This window comes from Alligator mississippiensis, chromosome 4 (assembly GCF_030867095.1).
Source record: "Alligator mississippiensis isolate rAllMis1 chromosome 4, rAllMis1, whole genome shotgun sequence".
NCBI lineage: Eukaryota > Metazoa > Chordata > Crocodylia > Alligatoridae > Alligator > Alligator mississippiensis.
This window is the reverse complement of record NC_081827.1, coordinates 221,579,175-221,604,345: the sequence shown is the minus strand read 5'-3', so window position 1 is coordinate 221,604,345 and position 25,171 is coordinate 221,579,175. Positions and strand designations below refer to the sequence as shown.

Below are 25,171 nucleotides of genomic sequence, written 5' to 3'. Positions count from 1 at the left end.
AGCAAGCGTTGGCAACGTTTTCGGGCAGAGTTCCAAAAATACTCAAAACCTCGACTTGTAAGGTGTTTGTGTGCCAGTGGCAGATGGCAGGGGAGACACGAGAGGCCCAATCCTTGTTGTGGCAGCACAACCCCAGCCCTTCCCCACCATCCACCTTGAGGCTTTCATGCAAAGCAAAATGCCTGTGCACACCACATTCTGGCACCCATGCTGAGGGTTACCTACCCCTGGTTTCGAAAAAGACGCAGCAAAAAATTTAAATCAGTTGCATTTTTGCCCATTTACTGCTACTCTTACCTGTAATTTCTGCTACCCTGTTCTGTTCTTTTTAGACAATACAACAACATTTACAAGAGACATTATCTCTATTAAAATATAAAGAAAATGGCATGTTTCATACAAAAATAGTGCATCAGGAAAAGTGTTAAAAAACATTTTTTATTGGTGAGAAAATGGCACCCTGCTCATAGGAAATGGCACTTGTTTCATAGGAAATAAGTGAATGGAGCTTAGTTTGTTTATTTAACAGGTATTACCAAAACTCTGTGGCAAATGGTGTAACTTTTAAGGAGGTGAAAATTTTGGCAGACTGTACTAACTTTGACAGTATCCTTTTAGCTTTCTTCACTGTTAATCATGTACTGTACAAAGCAAATTAGAAAATATTGGAAATGTATCTGCTATTACAAAATTACTTGAAAAGTACTTGATACTTACCTCAATTATTTCACCTGGATTTATGAATCAGTAAAACAGATTTTACTTCCCTTACTAAGCTTATCTTTTCCCGTGTGTCTTGTAATGTTTCCTTTTCTTCTTCCCCTTCCCAAACTAAGTTGTATTTGTTTTGAGTTCTAACTCCACTGAATACAGCTGATATTATTTTTTCTGCATACATTCTGAATGACTAACACTAGATCCAATCTATGGATAAAGTATGAATCAGAATAAACTAGAGCAGAAAGACAAGCATTTGTCGGAAAAAATGCCCTTCCATCTTGCCACACAGCATACCTAATAATATCACACCTTAGCATGTTTATATAGCACATTATATGTTCAAAGCCATGTACAAACACTAACTAATTAATTTTTATAACCTATGAGGCAACCTTACACTATGACGTAAGATTATTATCCTGATTTTGTGGACCAGGAAAGTGAAACAGAAAAATACAGCAACTTGCCTAAATCCACACAATGAGTCAGTGGCAAAACCAGGGTTGAAAATTGGAACTGTGTGATTTCCAAATTCTGGGTTCCTTCTAGCTGGTGTCTAGAACTGCTTCAAAGAGGAACATTACGAAAGAAAAGTTAGATCTTTAAACTACATTTATATAGATGTTAGACAAAGCAGGTACTTTGGCAGGAACCAGAAAAAGAGAAACAGATTTGCTATAAATGTAGGAACTGTCCCTTTCAGAGACATTAGGCATAAACAGAAGTGTAACAGGCAATTTTTGTGCCCAGCACAGTGCCAGAAGTGCAGCTAGGACGGCAGCTGTGGTGGCTGTCAATATTGTGCCCCATTTAAGTCAGCATCCAGGGCTTGATCCCCACTCGCTCACCCTTAGTTACACTACTGAACATAAGGAAACATTCTGTGAGGGGCTTTGTAAGCATAGACCCAGAAAAGTTCCCAGAACATAGCAAAAAGCAAATTTGCAGTGGCGAGCTGCCCAGCAGTTGCTACACCTTTCTGCATATGTACACACTGAAGTAAGAGTGAATACTAAGAAGAATGAATTTCTTTGCAACCAAGTGTTAGTCTTAGATCTTAACCAATCTTATTTAAACTTCAAATAGCTGGTTGTAGGTGCAACTGTGCTCAACTGACCACCTGACAATTGTTTCTTTCTGTGCTGCCAAAAATTAATTAAGAGGCCTGGAGGATAAGATGCACCAAAATACGAACTCATGAGTCCCTAAAGGTCATTTTAAAAGTATTTCTTTGTACATACTTCTTTGAATATTAAAATAACCAAAATAATCTGGTTTGTAAAACAGTCTTTTATTGTATCCGTGCCACACATACTAGTGAAAAATAACACTCCTAAAAAAAAAAAGAATGCTACCTTTTCCACAACATTTTGTTTTAAATAAAACTTCAAGTACTCTTACATAGGTACAAAAAAAATTCTGATCTATCTGCCCCCAACAGGCCACCACAACACACAGTAGATAAAACACAGTGGTTACAAATGTCTTTTGTTATTTCTGTGGCAAGGCAAATGGAGGGAAATGTTTCTATGAAAAAATACTGTGTGCGCGCGCCCACGCGCATAGGAAATTGTCACAATTTATTTTCCACATGGATACAAATGATTATACTTGAATTTGAGGCCCTGGTGGCTTGAAATTATATAACAAAATAGAAAAATGGAAAACTAATATCCCCTACACCCTGTTTTGAAGGCAGGCACTACCAAGATTAAGGAGACTCCACAGTGTTGGTAGAGGATAATTACTGTACAAGCCGTATAGCTATAATTACCTTAAGACTAAAATAAAATGCTACAGTCCTTCTAAGGCATAAACAATAATGTCTTCAAACAATATGTACACATCATACATATTTAAAACAAGACTTAATATAAACAATAATGAACAGTATATACATATGTCTCAATTTTTCTTCACTGTCTTGAAATACAATTTAACTACACAAGTGATGCAGCAACATATATATAAATGTACTTGTAACTCTACAGTAAAGTTTAATTTTTAGTGCTTTCACAGCACATCAGTGTAAACAGTTTTACTTGGCTTTGTTTTATATTTTAAAACATTCCTTGTTGTATTTTCAAGATTTAAAGCAATTTTTCTAATTCTTCCTTTTCACAGAAAACGAAGATTCTGGATGCTGTTTAATCATAAATAATTCATAAAATTAAATACATTCACTAAAAAATAAACTACAAAGTAAAAAAAATGAAAAATAGATATTTATTGAAAGGGAAAAGAGAACCATTTCCCCAAGTAGAGCTCTGGTGGTTGAATATTCAGTGCGTTTTGATAAATTTTAAATTGCTATTGCACTATAACACCCCTTTCTTTGAAATTCTTTGGGTGTGCTTCCCTGTTCTACCTAAATTAGTTTGATAAAACACACAAACCAATAACCAAGGGCCATGGTTGCTGTAGGAGTGAAGCCTTTAGAATTAGTATCACTCTTCTGTGATACTTCTTTAAGGAAAAAAACAGTCATTAGTTATGCATGTGCCTTGCACTTTTATGTAAATATAGTTCACATTGCTGGTCTCATTTGTCCTTATTTAAGGAAAAATATTGGAGTTCTGATAACTTCAGCTCACTTTGAAAATCTCTGTCCATTTTTTTTCAAAATATTTCCTCATGTTGTGGCCAGCCCTGCCTATGTCAGAATCATCTTCATTAAAAGTTTCACAGTTGTCAAAAACAAGTCTGACATCTAGGGAAAATGCTTCAAGATTTGGGTACCTGAAAGAACAGAGAGAGAAGGATCGTTTTTTCTTTAGAACAAAAAAACCCTATGATAAAAACTAAATCTATCAAAAAGAGATATAGAAGTATAGACACAGTTACAGCTAAACAGAAAAATATTCAGTATTCACTGTATAACATTTAATTATATATTTGACCATTCCAGTTTTAATATTAAGTATTTGCAGAGAGAGAACTTTTAAAGTAATAAACTATGCCATTAGTTTCAATGTTCACATCGAAGTGCAATCGCTAAGAAAAAATTCCAATTCTGCACTGGAACTAAAACCAATTTTCAACTCTCTTCCCCCCAGTTTTTTCTGGTTAAAATAATAAGAAACTATTCCATTTTATTCACCCATTCTTGAACTACATTGTTTTCTGTTTTAAAACAACTGGTGAGTCCATTTTCCAACCTTTTCTCTTGATACAGTACACAATTTTGATATCGAATATAAAGGATAAGTAGAGCAGCATTAACTTAGGACAGGAACTATCAGATATGCAAAAGACTGTTTTATGAATGGCTGGAAGCATATATCAGAATTTCTATACATGTATTTTTGCATAAGACCATGCATGCATGTATGAGAAAGAGAGGGAAGTGGGGAGAGAGAGAATTTCACAACACATTTATATGGATACTTTCAGTAAAAGGAATTTTACCAAACTAAAATGAATGAAAACATCATACTATAAATTATCAAACATAAATCTATGCTTTACAGTTGTTGGTTGTAGCTGTGCTGGTCCAAGGACATAGGCAGACAATGGTCTTTGGGTAGATGTGATATCTTTTATTAGACCAACTAAATAGTTGGAAAAATTGTTCTTTGCAAGCTTTCAGGCACAACCACCTTGTGCCTGAAAGCTTGCAAAAAACAATTTTTCCAACTATTTAGTTGGTCTAATAAAAGATATCACATCTACCCAAAGAACCTTGTCTGCCAAACATAAATGCTGCATTACTTTTATCAATATCATAATGAGGCAAATCCTGAGCATAATAATTGCAGTGTGTCATTTCCAATGTACTAGGAACTCCAAACAGTGAAAGGCTCTGTGCACATTTATATGTATATGCTGCAGGTCTGTTTTCTGTAATAGAAACCAATCCCGCACGGGAGTCGATGGTAAAGCTATAACTGACTTCCAGTAGGGACAGTTTGTAACTCAAGGTCTCCACAAATCAATACTGAGAAGAAAGTAGTAGAAAAAAACACCCACGCTCAGAAACAAGTGGTACCAGGAGCCACACAGCAAAGAGTGCCCAAATGGTAGATTGTGGCCAGCTGGCCACTTCTTTCAGGACAAATGACTGGTAGTAGACTAGCTGCAGACATTTTGTGCGTCTATACACATGCTCGGGGGGGGGAGGGGGGGGACACTGGTATTTTAATTAGAGTGGCTCTTGGGAGTTATAGTTAAAGTGCTGCCGCTGCCATTTTGAAATGTGGGATGCTAAATACACAAGACACCGCAACTCGCTGGAGCATTCTGATTACAACACAGAGTCTGCTCCGATGAGTTCTAATCAGAATGCGTCAGAGCATGTGCTCATAAGCTCTTCACAGCCTCATTAATTGGAGCTCATTTCCTGCATAAGCTTGGCTCTGCTCCTTTTTTCATGATTTCCTGCTATTGGAAATTTAATCCTCAATCCTCATCACACGAAAGATATCGACACAATGCTAGCTTGAGCAAGACAAAACGAAGAATGTTAACCAATCAAAATAACTCTCTCAATGAGTATTTATTTTAGTTTAAATATTCAAATTTGTAATTTCTCAGGCCATAATCTGATATAAGCATTTTTTATATTAAGTCAATTTTATTTTATGAGTTACTGATGTCTGAAAAGGAGATGATTATGTTATATTAATTTTTAATAAGCATATTGGTGTTTACATCTTAGCATGATAACTAGAACCACTCATACACTACAACAATGGGCAAATATTAAATAACTAGATAGGAAGAAAACAAATTTCAGCATCAAAAACATTAATTGAATTAGCTGTATAGATTTGTAAATCTCCCTTAATCTACTTTTACATGATTTACAGAAGATGTATTTGTGCTCTACCATATTTTAGGGAATGATGTGGATATGCAAAATTCTTGGATCATCTCTGCTGCGTGTAACCTCATCCATGTTACAGCAGTGTGTTCAATATCAAACTCATTTAAAAAAAACTTATTCAGGCAAAAATTAAAGCATCTTTGGGCAAAAATTTGGGCAAAAAGTAGAAGACTACATTAATCTATGCACAGAATAGTCTTCACAAACACTGCACTTTAGGTTCCTGGGACAAGCATATAGTTCTCAGTCAAGAATACATTCCAATTATTTTAATGGGAGGCTTGCTTAAGGAAGGAACCCAGAATCAGAACTATGATTGCTGCAGTTCCTTGTTATGAGAATGAGTTCAAGACAGTTGGTTTCTGTAAGTTTATGTTGAGGATTTCAATCTTGCCTAACACAGACATTTATTAAAACTGGTTTTAAAGTCAGTTTAGTTAAAGTGGTATACATTCTTATATAGACACTCTGACACTGCTTAATATGTGGATCAATTAACATGCAGGTTGCATTTACACTACCAGTCCAAGCTAAACAAAAATAAACAAGGATTTGAATCAATACAAGACTATCTACACATAAAAGATACACCAGTCCAACTATATCAATATCAAATTTTAAAAAAAGATACAAAAACACAGCTTAATTTAGTTTGTGTACCTATTTGTGTAGACCTGGCCTTAGGTCTCCAGCAGGGTACAAGGCAGTGCAAAATAACTATCCCTGTTCAAAGTGGGCTCAAAATGTCACAATCTGCATTCCCCTCAATGTCAGCAGCATTCTACAGCAGTATTTCAAGGTTCATGACAATGGGGAATCAGGCACATTAGTATTATGTTACAATTTGTGTTCAGAATTTCTTCATCAACACTCCAGCTCATAATTTACACCCGACCTAAAGTAGTCAGTGTAAACCATTTTATAAGTAATTTTACTCATGTTAGCCATTCATTGTCTTCACTTGCAATTCTTAAATGAGTAAAAGTTATTCATGTGCATACCACATGTTTATATTATGACTGTGAAAGGATTAACCCTGTAGGTGTTGCAGTAGAAGTATCTCCCACAGAGGGATGGGAGTGAGGCTGATGAGAGGACTGGAACCTGCAGAGCCTGTGAGCCCCTGCAGTGGCAGATAAGACTGCTCACTGCCCACCCTTTTTTCCAAGGAAAAAACTTTTCTTCTTCATTCTGCCTTCCCAAAACAACGTGCATGTCTTGCTTGGGAATGTGTGGTATGCAAATAAATATGGGCAATTCCAAATAGATCGTTTGGTTAATGCCCAAAGTATACACTTGGACAGGTGGAATTTTATGATAACAGAGACCCAGAAACTCACCTCGTTATAAAACCAAGATAACATTCTTTTAAAATTATCTAAAGAAAGCCTTACTTTATGTTTCCTTTAGTGTCTGTTTTTCCTGACTGCTTGACTTTCCTATTATCTGCAGACATCTATGCACAACTACATTTTCTTATTTTTCTTCCATATAACTATGTAATCACTGGTAACACAGTAGAAGGAAAACTTTTACTGCTGCATTTGTATTTGGGGCATTTATGACTCCATGATGCCCTCAGAAATGTCAAGTCATATTTCCAATACTGTCTGCTGGGAGGTCAATGTAATAGCACTATGGGGAAGAAAATTTTTCCTTTTCATTGCTCTGCTTCATATTGCCTATCCTGGCCTGCTGACTAGGTACACCAGGCCTAGAGTAGTCCCCTTTGGTAGAGTATTTTCTGAGGAATGATTGAAATGATTTATAGTTCCTTTTAATAGCTACCAGTGTGTATATTCATGTGTCAGAATCTTTCTCATACATGTAGGAGAGAGGTTTGAATCTCCTTAAGCAAACCTTTTTACAGCTTATTTTGCATGGAACTAATGGACTCTAGAAAGTGCCTCTCTCTTCCTCTTGACTAGGTGGTGGCTTCAATGAGGGATCTGAAGAGCACAGATATAAACTGGAAAGAAATGATAGAGGACGCCACAGAGCTGAGATCTGTTTCCATGTGGAAAGGATGGGAGAGAAAAATAACTTGTTAATTATAACTTGTTAACTCTTGTTAATTATTGTATTTAATGACTGCAGTTTTAATTGCAGAACTATGAATGATTAAACCACTATTTGATGAATGATCACAACTTTAACAAGCAAATATTTACTTACTGTCCACTACTTAGCTTGTCTCTGATGGTAGAGAAGTCCATAGGCTTTTTAATAACCTTCTTATAACCAGGAACAAGTTTCAAGTTTACAGGAAGTAAGAAAGGCCATGCATCTTCATGAGTTTCCAATTCAGACAGAATCATGCTAAATAGAACAAAGTTTAAAACAAATATTTCAAGCTTTTTCCCCCTAATAAATACTCTTCACCATTATATATATGCATATTGTCTCGTCAATCTTTCCTCCTTTGAGGGACAACAGTGTTTTGTGTACAGTACTGAAGACAATGTCAACAGTCGTATTTATTGCTCCCAATTTATTATTTAGCTATCTCTAAGCAAATTCTTGAGAAAGAAATTCAAAATTATTATTCAAACACAAGAAAAAAACCCACCCCTTTAAATCTTTCACAGTATAGACCTTAACATATTACATTAAAAGAGAATTTACACCAACTCTCTTAAGCCAGTCTACAAGCTATATTATACCACTTTTAAGGGAGGACCACACCAGTGAGGGGATATGGTGTAGTCCTATGAGGCACCTTCTATTGTCAAGTATGATACATCTTGAAGACACGATGGGCATGGACAGCCATATTTATTATATTTTAAGAAGTCTATGCAGCACTCTTCTCATTGTTTTCCTTTCAGCTCTTTCTAGCATGCAGGAAATCAGAGGGTAGTTCAGGGTCACACCCCACCCAGGGGTGTCCATAAGGGGCCAAGCATCAATACTCCCACCACACATACATTGGTGGTTCCAGTATTTGCTGCCAAATTCTTATTGGTTTTTGTGTTCATGTGCTATAGGCACTGGACTTTTTTTTCCCTTCCTTCCCTCCCATTACCATACCGGAGCAGATGCTATTTGGCTTACCCAAATTTAGCGTTTATCACTATATAAGCAGACAGATGGACAGACAATACCTGCATAAAGCCAGGTCCTTGGACTCATCCCTTTTAGGTTTCTTGATAGGAGTGAAACTTTCTTGTTTTAATTGGTTAACAGAAATATTTTCATCCATTTTTCTCTTTTTGGGGTCTGTCTTTCCTCTTTTTAAGGAGCTGCTGGTAGCTGCAGAGTCTTCATCCTCTGTATCTCCTGTTAAAGATAACTTCCTGCCTCTCTTTTGTTCATTACTTTTTTTCCCTTTGATTTGAAGTTTTTTTATTTTTAGGGTTTGACCACTTGCCTACAAGAGAGGTGATTCAAATAAATAACAAAACTAAGCAACAACACAACAGTTGTTATTATAGGTAAATATCAGAAAACAAGTAAATTTCTGACACACTATCATCAAACCAATCATTGCATTTATTATGAATGACAGAAAAGGTAGACTGTTTACTTCCTGTTACTCCCTAAAACCAGAAGACTGAAAGAAATCCAGAAATCATATAAAAATCTGTAAGTCAATATTTTGAAAAAATAACTAGTGACTTTGTGTTTCCAACTTGGGACACTACAAAACAGTCTGATTTCCAGAAGGTTTTGAGCAACTAGGCTCTAAGAAACTGGCTGTTTTATGGTTTCTGAAGCTGAACATCCCAAAAAGTGGGGGGAAAAAAATCACTACCAGTCTCTTCGGGGGAAAAAAACCCCATCCACAAACTTTGTTCAAGAATCCACTGGAGGACATAACAATTCAGAAATATCTGAAACAATCCCACTCCTCTGCATCTTGAAGCAGTAATGAAAAAAATAGTAAAATAGCATAAATAAAGAGAACTTTAATGGCAATTGATGAGAAACACCAATGTGGCAAGATGAGGATAAGAAGAGCACATGACAATGGGTACCAATCTTACAACTTCTCTTCTGAGTTGAGGAAGAGTAGAGACCATACTAATTACATTTGACACTGACATTAAATTAATAGGAGTTGTAAATGAGTGGGAACAAATATAAGAAACCAAAAGAAATTACAAGTACAAGCTGAAGAAACATAAGATTCAATTTGGCAAAATGTAAGATCTAAATATATCTGGATTAAAATAGACTAAAATATATAACCAACTGAAATGAGAACCTTAAGGAACAGCAAAGCTGAAAAAGCCATAAGCATAGTAACAGACAAGAAAGTTGACATGAATTTATTGCTGCGTGAACAGTCAATGTGATTTTACAATTTATTTTTAAAAAGACATCAGGTTAAAAGACTGGGGAATTAAAGATTTCCTCCTATAAAGGACTTTGTAAACACAATTAGAGTACTATATTCATTCGAAGTGATTATGGCTGCTGACAGACATGAAACAAACAACCAAACCTGCTCTTTACTGGAAGAAGCAGCATATTAGTTTTTACTCGGCTCTGCAACATCTGTATAGATTGGGTGCTTCAGCGGGGCTTTTTGGCACTTTCATCTAAAGCTGTTCAATTAGCTATTAGATAAAGTGCCAAAAAAGCCCCACTGAAGTGCCCGATCTATACAGATGTTGGAAAGGCAGGTCCAACTAACGAGATGCCTCTTCCAAGCATCCATTGGGCTTGGCACAGGAGCACACCAAGTTTAAAGTAAAGTGTAATTTTTCTTTTTTTTTCCACGTCTGCAAGCAACCTATGTTACTGGATTGATATTGAAGACTAGAGAAGGTTTAAAAGAAAAGCCATGCAACCAGAAAGACTGATTTAAATTTTTTTTAAATAATTAAAAGAGCTATGTAAGTATGATGTCTGTAACTTACGTTTTCCTGTAGTGGTGTTGTAGGTAAGTACATGAATGATGTGAACAAAATGGAGGTAGAGAGTATTTAGAATAACATAGAAATATCTGGGGACAATGGGTTGAAAACAAAAAAGAATATTTAAGATGAAAGCTAACTAAAGCTTAAAGACAGGAAGATTTATTGGGCTCTGAAACAGTGTGCTAAAAAAAGAGGGTATTCTGAGATTTTACAGTGGACTGGGCAACACACCAGAGAAAAGAGGAACAAAACAGCCTACAATAAAGAAAAAAAGCTGGAAGGGAGACAGCTAGATGATCTAATCAGTCTTTTCCATCTCTACTTTCCAATTCTATCTGTTCCATTCTTGATTAAAGACTAAGAAATCCTCAGTTTCAACTCCAGATGCATGAGAATAGAAAAGAAACTAACAATTTAGCAGATTAATAGCAGCAAAACTCGTAACTAAACGCAAGGAGTAATTCAAAAGTTATTCACACAAACTGGAAGAGATGAGATAAATATGTCTGCATCTTACTGACTCTGAAAGATCAATCTGACTACAAGTCTGAAATCTGCACTGAAAATACCACAATCTTTCAAGGAGAAGAAAGATGATGTGAAACTAGACAATGCAAGTTGCTAGTCATTTAAAAAAAATGAAATTTCCTAAATTTGTGTAACTCAACTGCATTCAATCTAACAAGTTATGAGATGAAGAACATTCTAATGAATGTGGAAAATGCCAAAAGACTGACCTCTAGCACTAACCTTGTTGGCTTGAACAAGATATTTAAAAAAACAAAATTACATGAACTTCATTAACAGACTGCTGAAACATTTGGCTCCAATTAAGTTGGGATGGCTGAAATATTTGAATGAGCTATCCAAGATGGACTAGATAAATTAATTATATGGAAGAAGAATACTGTAAGCAAATTTCTTTTGCTTTGAAACAGAATGACAAGGATAAACAACTATAAACTTATCCTATAACCACACAAAAGTCTCTCTTTTTCTGCCCCAAGTTTAGGGAAATATCCTCATGTCACATTTATACTTGTGTAGGCATGGTGACTTAGTCATTACCACTGTGTGGTCGTTCAATTTAGGGGGCTGGAAATGGACTGAATGTCTTCACACAAAGCCTGACCCCATGTGTGCTCCATGCCTTGAAGTCCGTACAGTGCCTAGAAGCTCTCAGGAGCTACTTAACATCTCATGAGGTCAGAAAGTTTATGGTAGGTTTACACAAGAACTATGTGGATGTGTTTGAATTGATCTCTCTTAGGAATCATACGAAAGTAGAGATTGAAGAGACCCATGAGGTCATCTAGTCCAGGCCCCTGCTTAAGGAAGGAGCATACCTACTTAAACCAGACTGGAAAAATGGTTGGCATTTCTCAACCCATGGGTTATGACCCAAAACTGGGTCACAAGAATATATGAAAGGGTCACAAACAATCATGGAAAAATGTGGAAAATCAGATTTTTTCCTTTAAGGAGAAAAATGTGGAAAATGGTGGGTTTCCCTTTGCAGGCTGGCAGAGTTTCAGCCTGCAAGGGGCTGCTTGGGGCTGAGGGGAGCAGGAGGAGGGCAATCAGGCAGGGGGCACCACATGTGTGTGGCAGCCAGACAGCACAGAGAGCAGCTTCCGCAGGTAAGTCTATGGGACAGGAGGTGCAGGGGGTAGAGCATAGATGATGCATCAGGGTGCCATGGGGAAGCACGGGCCAGAGCCACATCCACGGACCAGCGAGAAGGACCCAGCACAGAAGGGTGGAGCAGAACAGCAAGACTTGTTGCTGTCACCACTGGGACCCGTGTGGCAGCCACGCAGCCAGCAGTGTGTGGAGTAAAGGACCAGGGAGTGCTACACTGCTGTCACCTCCTCCTGCTGCCAGCTGCCTCCATGGCCTGGCTGCCACTCTATGCCAGAGGAGAGGTGGAGTGAAGGTAGTGTGGGCAGCCTAAGGGCAGTGGCAGCTAGGCCATGATGGCAGGGTAGAGCCATGGCTCAATGTATGAGCAACTGGCGGCAGGAGGTGAGGGCAGCGCAGTCCCTCCCCCTGGTTACTCCTTGCACTGCTGGCAGTGCACCTGGCAGGGGGTCCTTCCAGTGGCAACACCAAGTCTTGCAATTCCTTTCTGCCCTCCCGTGCTGGATCCACCTGCTGAGCCGCAGAGATGACTCTTGTCCATGCTGGTCCAACCAACCTGCAGCCCCATGCCTGCTGTGGCCTCACAAATCTGGGGAGGCACATGCCCTTCCCATGTCCCCATCAGTCCACATACCAACCCCCTGCTCCATACACTGGACCTGGGGGCCACAGGTTGGGAGTGAGAGGCACCAGCAGAGCTGGGGGCCTATGGAGTGGGAGTGAGGGGCACCGTCAGGGGCAGGGGGCTGTTTTCTACTTAAACTATTTACTGGGTCGGGACTGGCCAATGTTTACAGATGGGTCCTGGTACAAAAACAATTGAGAACCACTGGATTAGACAGCCTGGCCAAGGGTCTGTCTAACCTGCTCTTGAAAAGTTTCAACGATGGAAATTCCATAATTTCTTTAGCCTGTACCTGTTCCAGTGCTTGACCACCCTCATAATCAGAAAGTTCCTCCTAATTTCCAACCAAAATTTCCCCTGCTGCAGGTTGAGACCATTGCTTCTAGTCCTCTCTCCTAAGGCCACAAAGCAAAGCCCATTTACACCCTTTCTGTAATTGCCCTTCTGGTATTTGAAAGCTGTTATCAAATCCCCTCTGCTCCATCTTCTCCCCTCCAGACTAAATAACCCTAGTTCTTTCAGCCTTTCCTCATAAGTCTTGCCTCCCATGCCCCTGATCATTTTTGCTGCTGTAAACTGCCCACGTTGTTTTGAAGTGTGGGACCCAAACCTAGACACAGTACTCCAAGCGAGGCTGCACTCACCAGTGCTGAAGAGTGGAAGAACTACTCCCTTTGATTTGCAAATAACACTCCTGTTCAGGGCCATCTGGGGGGGGAGGGGGAGCAAATCGGGGAAAGTGCCCCGGGCCCTGCGCTTTGGGGGACTCTGTGGAATGGGGCGGAGAAGCGGTGGCATGGAGCCGGGCAGAGCAGTAGCTCCGCATCCAGCTGTTTGCTACCCCCGCCTCAATCAGCAGCAGCAACTTCTTTGGGTCTGGGGCCCAGATCAGAGTGGGGGCGGGGCCCCACATGGGCTGATTTGCCCTGGGCCCTGCACCCTGCTCGGGTCAGCTCAGCTCCTGTTAATACAACCTAGGATACTGTTAGAATTTTCTTGCAACAAGAGCACACTGTTGGCTCATATTATTCTTAGTGTCCACTGTAACCCCCAGGTCCTTCTCTACAGTACTGCAGCCTAGCCATTCATTCCCCAATCTGTATTTGTGCACACAATTATTCTGTCCCAAGTGCAGGACTTGGCACTTGTTCTTGCAGACCATTTTTCCAGTCTACCCAGGTCATTCTGGATCCTAGCCCTGCTCTCCAGAGCGTTTGCAACTCCACACAACTTGGTGTTGACCGCAAATTTGCTAAGCATGCACTCAAACCCACCACCCAAGTCATTAATGAAGATGTTAAACAACACCAGACCCAGACAGTCCCCTGAGGAACCTCACTTGATACCTCCTCCCAACTAGACGTTGAGTCATTGATGACGCTGGAACACACTACAGGCTAGAGAAATTGTGGAATCTCCATTCTTGGAAGTTTTCAAGAGCAGGTTAGACAGACACTTGGCTGGGAAAGTCTTGCCTTGAGCAGGGGGCTGGACTAGATAATCTTGAGAGGCCCCTTCAAGTTCTACTTTCCTATGATTCTATTGAAAATGACAGAAATGGTGGCAGTATTTGACTACTACATTACTTTTAAAAAGATGTGAAGCACTTGATTGTCAACATTTATATTAACTGTATTAAAGGTGAATGGTCAGGATATTCATTTAACGACAGAAAAAATATTAAACTTAAAACTGCAAATAAGCACATTTCAAACAAACTAGCTGTAAACCATATCCTTTTATATGTTGCTAAGACCTGTAATGAAATTCTGTTGTTCTTTTGCAATATTTGAGGATATTTCTAACAGTTCGCTAAACCAGCATAAGATGTGCAGATTGCTGATCTGTTTTAAGTGTTTGTGAAGCTGTCACTGGTGGAGAAGCTCAGAATTGAGAACTCACGAAGGTCAATAGCATTTCAGTCACCTTTAATATTACCTTTGCTATGCAGGCAGGACAAAACCAGTCTCCGTCTGGTATTGTAGTGATCTTGGGCCTATGGCAGTATGTGTGACAGCCTTTGTCACAACCATCACACAGCAGCAGCAGTTCTTCATTATCTCCCTTACGACATATTTGGCAGTACTACAATACATGAAAAATCACTTTAATTTAACAAAAGTGTTCTTGAATTGTCTGTATATGTGTGTATGTATATGTGTATAAATAAATAGGGTTATTTCATGTATAGTCTTAAACATCTACAGTAACCGCAGCTCTGTGTATGCATTATATATTTCTGTATATTCTCTCTCTCCATATATATGTTACAAGGAGCAAGAGAATTGAAGAGTATGGTTGCAATGACTTATATGCATTTCACATATAGTGAGGACATAATCCAAAGGCTAAATGCCAACACTCTTGAAAAGTTCATCTACCTTTAACAATGATGTTTTAGAGCATACAGAGCTGTGAATACTTTTTTACAGCTGATTAAATGCCCAAGCAAAGCATTTTACATTTGATAACCTCAAAAGCTCCTGACAGCATACAGAGGATTCCCTCTTCACTTATGTCCATGACAGAACTCACAAGCAAAATGATCTTCGTGTCTGTCTTCAGGGCTGAACTCTATTGGCTAAAAAGCATCCTTAGAGGAAGTCCCTCAGCTCTCAAAATTATTCCCTTTATGATTTAATTTTTTCCAAGTTTTGCAGCACTGATATGGCAAACTCCACCTGCTTAGTCTAACCTCATGCTTTTACTTGATCTGCTTCAGTAGCTGGGAGGGTATTAGTTGTCTGTGTATAAGGCACTGCTCTATTGGGAACTGATCTTATATACAGCCAAGAAGTAGCTACAGTTACAATTTTTCATTTTATAGAAAATTTTACAGAGAAACTAGTCTAACTGTTATGATGGCAGTACCAAAATTACTGGGGGAAATACTCTGCGTGAATGTTGATCCTGTTACACAAGAATGGAAGACATGAAAAGTCATAATGAAAGATTTTTAAAAATACTTATTGTTTTCTTCCCTCGGAAGATTTTGCAAATACTGTGGTGCATGTTAGCTTTCTGTGATTGAAGGTTAGCATCTGGCTTGGAGAAGCATCTAAGCAAAACTGTTTAAGAGTCAGAAGTAGGTCATTAAAAGAAACAACTATTTGGTGGAATGAGCTCCATAAAAAAAAAGAAGTGCCAAAATGCAGCATCAATAAAGTTTGAACGTACAACCATCTGAAATTTGCCTTTTGGATTTTTTAATTTCTTTTTAAAAATTCGTAAAGATACTTTAGAAAAATAGAAAAGGGCAGAATCCAAAGGCCAGGCACACCCATGAGAAAAACCTATTAGGCTTTGATCTGCTCCTAAATTAACCTATTAGCATTTAGACAATGTAAGTAATTATTTAGTTTTCTACAGCCTCTAGTTTTGGTTCGCTTATATTTCTAGAGTTCTTTCTGAATCTACTGCTTTCCAAACAGTGCACCTTTTTGAGGTCTTGGTTAATTCATTAACAACTGGACAAAGAATTGACACCTAGGCACAAATCCTATTCTGCCTACTAGATGTCTAAAGCCTTGATGGCCACATGGAAACATGGCCAAAAAATGGTTTTGCCTCAGGAATGTGATTCTATTCCACTTACGGAAGCACACAGCACCACCACGCTTTCAATGGGCAGCTCCTGATGCTCTCTATACATTCTAAGCAATGACTATTTAAAGTATAAGGAGCACTAGGAGCTGTCAGAGAAGAGGTTTGAGTCTGAAGCTGCCTTCTTCAGCACTGCTTACCTTGTTCGGTCAGAGACAGAGTCTTTCTTTTAATTGATCTACCCCCAGTGCATCAGGTTCAACAGGAGTAAGGAGTGTCCTCTGCCATACCTAGAGCCTTAGTGGTTAGAGGCCACTGTCCTGGGAGGTAGAAGAGCACATGGGAGTCTGTACTACTTGCTGCCCCCCACCCCAAGCTACTTCCTATGGGGGTATTCACCACAAGGGTGGATCAGGATCCAGTATCTGTATGGCACTACATGCCACTTATCTAGCAAAAACTAGGGGCACCGACACATGTGCCCTATGCCTGCTGTGACACATACTAATTAGCATATGTTGGAATAGACTTAATTAACTGAGTCTGCTGGAATGTGCCAATTAGCATGCTCCAGCAACCTTGGCATCATGTGTATTCAGTCTCCTCGTGCTTCAAAATGGCAGCAGGTGTGCTTTAACTAAACTTGTCAAACAAACTTTAGTTAAAGCACTCCCACTGCCATTTTGAAATACAAGACACTGAATACACAAGATGCTGTGGGCGCTTTAATTAGAGTGGCTCCCAAGAGTGCCCACCTCACCCTGGAGCCCGTGTAAAGGCGTCGTATGATCTGGGTCAGGTCCCTGGCACACATTACATCTGAGGTGCACTTACATTAATCATGCCATAAACAGTTACCCTGTCAAATGTTAAATTTATGGCATACTAATATAGCAAATAAGCCATAAAGTTACTCCACACACAAGCCACACAAGGCTTATTTGTATTATGCCTTAAACTGAATGTGTGGCATGTCAGGGCTGACCCATGACAAATCTCAAAGCTCAGCTGAATGTTGGGATCTGTCATGGGGCAGCCCCAGGGTCCACGACATAGCTGTACCCTGCTTGATCAGTGGGGTTAAGCTGGGACAGCCCCAAGCCGTGGACCTGGTGCTCCCACCTGATTCATGGAAGCAGGCAGGGGAGTGCTGTGAGCCCCACATTAGAGAGCATCTCCCAGATCTCAGGTTCGCTGTGACCCAGACCTTTAAAAAGTGGGCATGCACAGAAGCAGCAGCTTGAGGGTGAGGAGCTATTCACTCCCAAGCTGCACACTCCATTTTAGAGTACATGACATGGGCAACTGTGCAGTTAGGAGCTCCCTGCTCTCAAGCTGCACATGCAACTTCACACCATTTTGCCCTAAAGTTTATGTACGACCCACAGAGCAAAGAAAAAATTCTGTGGACTCCTAACGTGAATTTCTCTCTATGCTGGCAGTTGACGCATGGCAAGTTGCATGATTTTGGGGATGGAGCATAACATTCTTCAAATCCCAATCTCACAATTACCTTACCATCTGCCACCAGCCTTCGATATTTGAGTATTACTTAGACCTATAACAGACAAATTGGGAACTGGCTCTAAGGCCCCTGACACATACATTTATTATCCAATCAACTGCTTAACTGCACAATAAATTTAGACATGCACATGCAAAGTAATTATCATGCGATAAAAATAGCCATCCAGACACAAAGATGTCCCTTGTAAATTGTAGAACATTTTTGTAGCTGGTTTTTATCAAGCTCTAATTTGAACATGTGGCATGTCACACATCAGGTGACAGGTCTTTTCAAGGTCCTCTGGCATCCCAGGATGCTCCTGCCCTGACCTCACCAGCCACCTATATGCTGATGCTGATAATCAGCTAGTTGTCAGCATCACTATAGGAACAGACTACGGCACCAAGATGGTGGGAGTCCAGGGACCTGAATCAGTCCTGGAACTGTCAGCTTCAGCCCCAGACAGCTTAGGGTCCCTCTAGATCTGGGTTCAATAATAACTGATTGTCAGATCCACCCCATATAGCCCCAAGTCAGGAACCTGCTGGAAGCTGGGGGCAACCCTTGGTTTAGAAGAGAGTTGCCTTCTGCTTGATCTGCAGAATCAGGGCATGGGTACCTCCGCAGTGACAGGATTGGGATGGGAGGAATTTTATGCCCCATCCCAAACACTGTGCCTCAAGCCATGTATGTTTGGGATGGGACAAAAAATTTATCTGGTCCCAACTGCACCACTGTTAAAATGTCTATCAAGGGCCTAAGCGTAATCTTAATTCAACCTGCTTAAATCCCTAAAAAACTGGTAATGCAGACATTAGGTGGAGTAGATGTATTTGTAAATATTTATAAACATGGCGGGGGGTGGGGGGCTGTTTTTAAAAAAAGGCAACACATCTTTTAGAAAAGGTTCTGAGTGAATGCGTACTGGCTACAGCCACTTCAGATTCTTCATTTATTTGGACTATTCTTTTAAAATATGTAATATGTATTATTAACTATTTAACAACATTAAAATATATTTAAAAATTAATTCTAATATATAGGTATTTATATTCATTTTTATAATTTTTATAAAATTGCATTAAATCTCCACTTTAATTTATCTAAGCTGAAAGTTGGTAAATGAAATAGACAAGGAAGATCGTTCCAAAGCAAATTTTCAGAGCACAAACATATTTTTGATAAGCTATCAAAAGGGAGGAGAACTGACAGAGTAGTAAGCAGCATAGGAATGGGAACTCTTGCTCTCTTCAGCTAATGGTTGTCATTGCCAAATCTAAAACACTAGTTTGATGAATAAAAAGGAAATATTTGAAAATGTTGATTATTTTAGACCAGTGGTGCTCAACTTTTTTCCCTGGGCAGTGCTGGGTCCATCCACAGGCTGGATGTGACTCGTGGTTCTGATCTGGCACCTGGGGTAAGCATGAGAAGGCCCCATCCAATCATGTGGAGGAGGCTGGGGGGCCACCTGTCCCCGATCCACCCCTGCGGGGGAGAGGGGGAATGACCTGGCCCTGAGCCAGCCCTGTGGGGGATAGAGGACATGGCTCCGCCCCAATCTAGCCCTGCAGGGGGAAGGGGGCAAGGTTTGGCCCCAATTCATCTGGACAAGGGGGAAGCAAACATAGTACAGCACTAACCTAGCAGTTCACAGAGAAGCGGGTGTGGCCCAGCTCCAACCTGGCTGTGTGGGTAAAGGCAGCATGGCCCAGCCCCTACCTGGCTGTGCTGAAGGAGGGGGCACGGGAATTTGGCAGCAGAGGAGGGTGGCTAGTTCTTCCTTGCCTCCAAATTTCCCAACCTGTGGGGACCCTCACAGGCCAGATACAATGGCATTGTGGCTGCAGGCCTGAGGTTGAGCATCCATTTTAGACAATTATTGCCTTAGTTTTTCCAATCCAAAGTCTAAACTTCAAAAACAGAAATGGTAAAAATTGAAACTAAAAAAAAAAAAGGAAATTCTCTGTGTTGAAACTGAACTTAATAAGGCTGGTTTTTTAATTATACATCGACACCTTTTAGACCTCAGTCTTTTTATGGAATATCCAAGTTTCTTGGATAATACCATGAAACCAATTCAGAAAAAACATTAATTAGCCTAAAATCTATCAGGGTCTAACATTACATCTTAAACCCTTTGGATGGTCTTTTGACTACTCCGTTTGTATCCATAAGCCTTTGTTATTAACATACACCCATAAAATATAGTCTGGAATCTATACAACATCATTTGATAACCATCTACAATTAAAAAATACATACTGTGGATAGAAAGGAGATATTACTTGCATTATTGCTGCTTCAAAAATGTGAGGAGGGCCCAGTAGCTAAATAAATGCTTCAGCCAGTGCCACCAATATAGGGACCCCAGCTTCAAGTAACAACACAGTTGAGAGCTAGCTTTAAACAACAGTTCAACAAGTTGAGGAGGAGCATTACACGGTACTGTTTCAACAGCAAATATTTAAAACTAAATTATTAAAAGTTCTTCTTTTCAAGCTTAACTTTTCAGAAACTTGAGGTTCAAAGCTTCATGCAAATATTTACACATGCATTTGCATGCCTTCTTTGTATATGCAATTAACACAGCTCTATTTGTTAAATGGGCTCATGTAATGAGGAAATGGATGTTTCAACCCATTTGTCTGTACAGCTGTTCAATTTGCATGTGCAGTTGTGGTAAGTGGGCATGCAAAGAAGCCACGCATATTTTGGAGCATCTCAACTTTCTGAAAAATCACATCCTTAATTAAAATATGTGACATTGAGTCTCCATAAAATTAATGTCACGGATGAGATCAGTAATTTTCAGTAACATGGTGCCCTCCATCAGAGAGGCACAACAATGCTTATTTTATACCTAAATATTAATTTCAAAGAGTAATTGCTGTCTTAAATAAAGCAACAAGTAGAAGGGCTTTTCATCATAGGAATTTCATGAGGCTGAATTTGGCAAAAGGGGACCAACTCTTCTGTGATATTTATGTTCATAAGTGCACAAAATACAGTTTAACTGTAGTAAGCTTTACAAGCAGTTAGAAGAGATACATTACTAATCAGAGTAGTTTAAGAGCTTAAGGTGGGAAAAGAGGATACAGCAAATTAGTTTAGTTACAGTATTTTTTAAATAAAGAACACTTACAACTTTCATAATAGATTTTTCCCATGCTATTGATTTCTGTAACTGCTGAATGCACAGAGCTACCTGTGCAGCACTGCGAGCTTCTGACAATGCCCTTCTCCATACCCTTAGCCCTGGAGCAATATCCTCTTCCATTCTGCATTGAAATATAGAAAAATTAAGCAGGTCACATCCGTGTTTGCTGATGTCTAAACGTGGAACAATCATTATCACATTGAAAGCCAAGCAATGACAAAACGTACACAGCCAATAAGTATAAGGTTTAAGCAACTAAATTTGATGTAGTGCACAGACTGTGGCTACGTGCCTCAAAGCTTAGTCACAACCAGTTAAATGTAAGATAACTTTGCGGGATTATCAACAAACATAACAAAAAAATATTTTTACAAAGCACCATGCAGAATAACATGATCCGTATGGATCAGACATACAAGAAGATACATAGATAACAGGCAATAGAAAATAGGCTCCAATTAGCAAAGAAGCACAATAATTTTTCAAGTTAATCTCAATAACCTACCCGTCACCATCACCACTAATGGATGGTGCAGGAGCAGGGACAGTAACTGTGCCCACATTATCCAGTTTGATCTGAATGGTGGTACTTAAGGGGCTCTTCAGATACCTTCGCTCTATGTTCCGCTCCAAGTCAGCAAGTCTGGTTACAGCTATATCTAGAGGGTTGTCACTCTTCCTCTCTAGAGCACTGGTACTGGCTTCTTCTCCTCCAGCACTTTCTCCATCATGCTTCTTGTGCAATTTAGTAATTGACTTATGTTCATAATATACCAGATCTTCCCTCTCTGATGCAGGCTCTGGACATATCCAGCCCTATATTTAATAGAAAGGTTTACATATTTGTTTGCTGCTGTAGTTGGCTAAGTGTGCACATAATGGAAGTGTTTTATGGAATAAACCTAAAATAGGGTACTATCTTTAGCACATACTGTAGTTGGTCATCAGTTCTTTAAATTCTCTCTCAAAATATTCAGGTATTTAAATAATGAATTCTAAAATATAAGTACAACCACTCTATTAACAGTGTAATCTCTCAGCAACAGCTTTCTCCCTGACAGCCCTCTGAAAACATCAAGCTCCATTAGTCTCTGGGGGCAGATCATCAAAATAGATCAGTCACTCCAGCAGAAAGAATGAACCCAAACCTCAAACATCAGAAGATGATGACCAAACCCATGCCACAGAGCTAATATCTAACCTTCAACACTACTCCTTCCTAAACAAGAAGGCCCAGACTGCAGACATAAATGTGCTGAGCCTACAATCACATTAAATAACCTCCTAGTTGTACTGGCAGCTGAGAAATCCTGAGCTCTTTCAGACTCACAATCTTCTTGGCCTTTTGGCTAAGATCAAGGTGTAGTTCCACGTAGCATGTACAAAAGGCCCTGTGTATTCCATGATTCTCCAGTCCTCAAAACAAATAAGCGTCAATGCTCTTTTTATGTATTTTAAAGAGCAGCAACAAAAAACAAAACATACACAATTTCAGCACAAAGCACTACAAATACATGGCAAAATTAGCCCATTTCCATCAAATCTTTGTAGCTATCAAAACGTGCAGGACTCCATGTGTTATAAGCAAGCATTTTGCGAGGCGGCTACTAAGTGACTTCCTTATCTAAAGATTTAATTGTAACAAAAATAATGCTTATGTACTTCTTTTATGTTTGAAAAGTAGAAATCATTGCAGCTTCTATGATTATTAATAAAGTCAAATTATACTGGAGTTGTTCTATTTGTGAACCACAAAAGAATAATGAGAAGGTGATTACCCAAGAGTAAAACAACTGTTTGTATCTATTTTAAATTCGTATCAGTTTAGTAAATGCATTTTTAGTGATGGGTTTTACTGGAAGTCAGTTTTACCTTAACTTGCAAACTAGCTGATGCAACTCTCCTTTCTAGATCTTCCACCTGCTGAAGAATAGCCAGATCCATCTCCATCGCTTGCTCTTCTATTGACCAGTTTTCGACAACATCTCGAGTTACCTGGTTTTCCTCATTTTCATTTATTTCAATAATTGCAACTGCATTTGATAATTAAATTGTATTGTTTTATGTTAATGAACACTGTATTTTTTTTACAAATTTAAAAAGAATCTTGATGTGTTACTTCAATGAAATCTTTCAGAATCATTATATGAATTTACTTGTAAAACATCCAAGATGAATACCTATTTTTTTTAAACTGTAATATCTGGCTTGGGGCCAGATGGAATGAGTCAAGGTGAAGCTGCAGTACATAGTGCAGCAGAAATTCCAGACAGCTCCAAGGGTCACCATAACCTAGTCAGGTCCGCAGGACTAGGTTATGCTACAAGCCTGGGCTGGGAAGCAGCCCAAAATAGAGGCAGCAAAAGTGATTAAAAGGCACATGCGACATCCTCCCACCAAGGCTGTGTGTTCTTTGTTGCAACTTTTGCGTTAATTTGTTGAGAACTAATCTGGACTGAAGAGTACTCAAACCCACCTCTATTAAGTATCCTTAAGTCAATTTAATGCATGTAACATTCATAGCAATCACATACCATCCTTATTTTTGATGCAGGCCAGAGTGATGTAATCCATGTGTTTTTGTATTTGCTTCTGTAAGGCCTTTTCTCTTATTCCCCTGAGATGCAGCACTTTAAGCAAAGCTTTTAGGTCTTCTGGGTCAGTAATTCTCCACCACCCATACTGCATTTCTGAATGAAGATAAGTATGCAGATTCTTTACAACATTTTAAAAATGATGCACTAGTACAATCAGATCTATTTATATAAATCTTGCAAATGAGTTTGGATACCTTAGCAGAAGAACTCAACATTGATACAGTCCCAAAATATTGTTGGATTGTACTTACCTTCTGGTATGGGTTTTGGGCTGGGATAATCTACTGGTTTGGCTACTTCAACTGCTGTAGAGGGAGCAGAAGCTGCTTTTTCAGTTTGTGGTACTGGTGATTCACTTTTACTTGTTGGAACACTAGGTGTCAAGAAGGAATTAGCATTCCCTTCTGATAAACCTAACCCTGATCCAAGACTAGGTAAAGGAGATGAAAATGGAACATTTGAAGTAAGAACTCCTGTAGGCCATCCACAAAACTGAAGTCCCATTATAGGCAATCCGGTCTTCATCTGCTACACCAAAAATATTTAAAAAAAACATTATTACTACAAGTACTAATACAGTAGAATGTAGAATTATGATTAGAGATACCATTATTTTAGGCATAATAAAAACATGAAAGAGGCCTTGACCCTTGGTTTACAGAATCTAAAGTGACAAAAAGATGTAATAACCTTTTCTAGAGTACAGTGAATGTTTAGAAAACTGTTGTTTCTGAATGGTTCAATTTCCTTTATCTTTTTTTGTTTTTCCATTCCACCTACCAATTTGCCAGTGCCACAACAAATTATTTGAAATATCGTGAACAAGAGGTTAAATATTTTGCTAGTCTAGCAATCTTAATCTGTTTGTGAAACAGTATTCAGCAGCAGAAAAAAAATGCTAAAGAGAGAACTACATCCAAACAATAGGTTCTAAAAAATAGGAACAAAGTTACAATTTAAGTGATATGATTGGCCTCTACCACCTTATATGGCACTTAGTTACCTACCTGAAGCGGTGATAATGCAAAAGGGTTTAATCCAATAGAACTCTGTGCAGAGGCAGAGCTGATAAGAGAGGATGGGACTGGTGAAGGCGATTTTGATGGAGGATGTGAATGAGGAGTTAGTGTAGAAGAAGCAGCTGGTGTATCTGTATTGGTAACTGAGGTGTCATCACATGGTATCCTTGGTAAAAGGCTGAACCACTGTCTGCTCTTTTCTGTAAGAGTCTTTAACAACTGGTCATTTGGAACTAATGGAGAATTGTAAAACTTCCCTGACCCACTTGCAATGGGATTAAAAAGATTACTAGGATCTGATTTTTCAGTGCCGCTTTGTGAAACAGTGGGCTGAAGGCTGCAGAGAGAGTTTTTGGAGTTATTTGGATAAGACAACATGCACCCATTTGCTGCACTGCCATTGGGTTTTTGGGACAAAATATCAGATTCAGGTGGCATTTTTGCTACCTCCAAGAGTTTGCTTAGCTTTGAAAAAGAGCCAGGCTTCTGTAAAAATAGATTAGTGTTGTCCTTTTCCTTAAGATCTTCCTTTTGCTCACAGTGAGTTGTACTTAAACAGTTTAATTTTTCCTCTGAGGTCTCAAACATCTCTTCTTTGATATGTATGCTTTCTGCATTTTTTAACTTCTCTTTCTCTTTTGCAATTTCTTCTAGACCTACAAAATTGAA

General features: G+C 39.1%; 1 protein-coding gene across 20 annotated transcripts in view; it reads right to left on the bottom strand.

Moving 5' to 3' along the window:
• Positions 1-1,992: 1,992 nt before the first annotated feature.
• Positions 1,993-25,171, bottom strand: part of BAZ2B (bromodomain adjacent to zinc finger domain 2B) — a 288,601-nt gene continuing 265,422 nt past the window's right edge. For 14 of the 20 annotated variants that reach the window (XM_014599410.3, XM_019480276.2, XM_019480275.2 and 11 more), the window contains 10 exons: positions 24,491-25,158; positions 23,735-24,011; positions 23,421-23,576; positions 22,759-22,919; positions 21,392-21,702; positions 20,872-21,007; positions 14,615-14,761; positions 8,650-8,915; positions 7,721-7,864; positions 1,993-3,459 (listed from right to left, as the gene is read on the bottom strand). In XM_014599410.3, coding sequence (XP_014454896.1) covers positions 3,306-3,459; positions 7,721-7,864; positions 8,650-8,915; positions 14,615-14,761; positions 20,872-21,007; positions 21,392-21,702; positions 22,759-22,919; positions 23,421-23,576; positions 23,735-24,011; positions 24,491-25,158 — 2,420 coding nt within the window. In that variant the 3' untranslated portion in view covers positions 1,993-3,305. The remainder of the gene's footprint in view (positions 3,460-7,720; positions 7,865-8,649; positions 8,916-14,614; positions 14,762-20,871; positions 21,008-21,391; positions 21,703-22,758; positions 22,920-23,420; positions 23,577-23,734; positions 24,012-24,490; positions 25,159-25,171) is intronic. The other 6 variants (XM_019480280.2, XM_019480288.2, XM_019480289.2 and 3 more) reach the window with 3 other exon arrangements.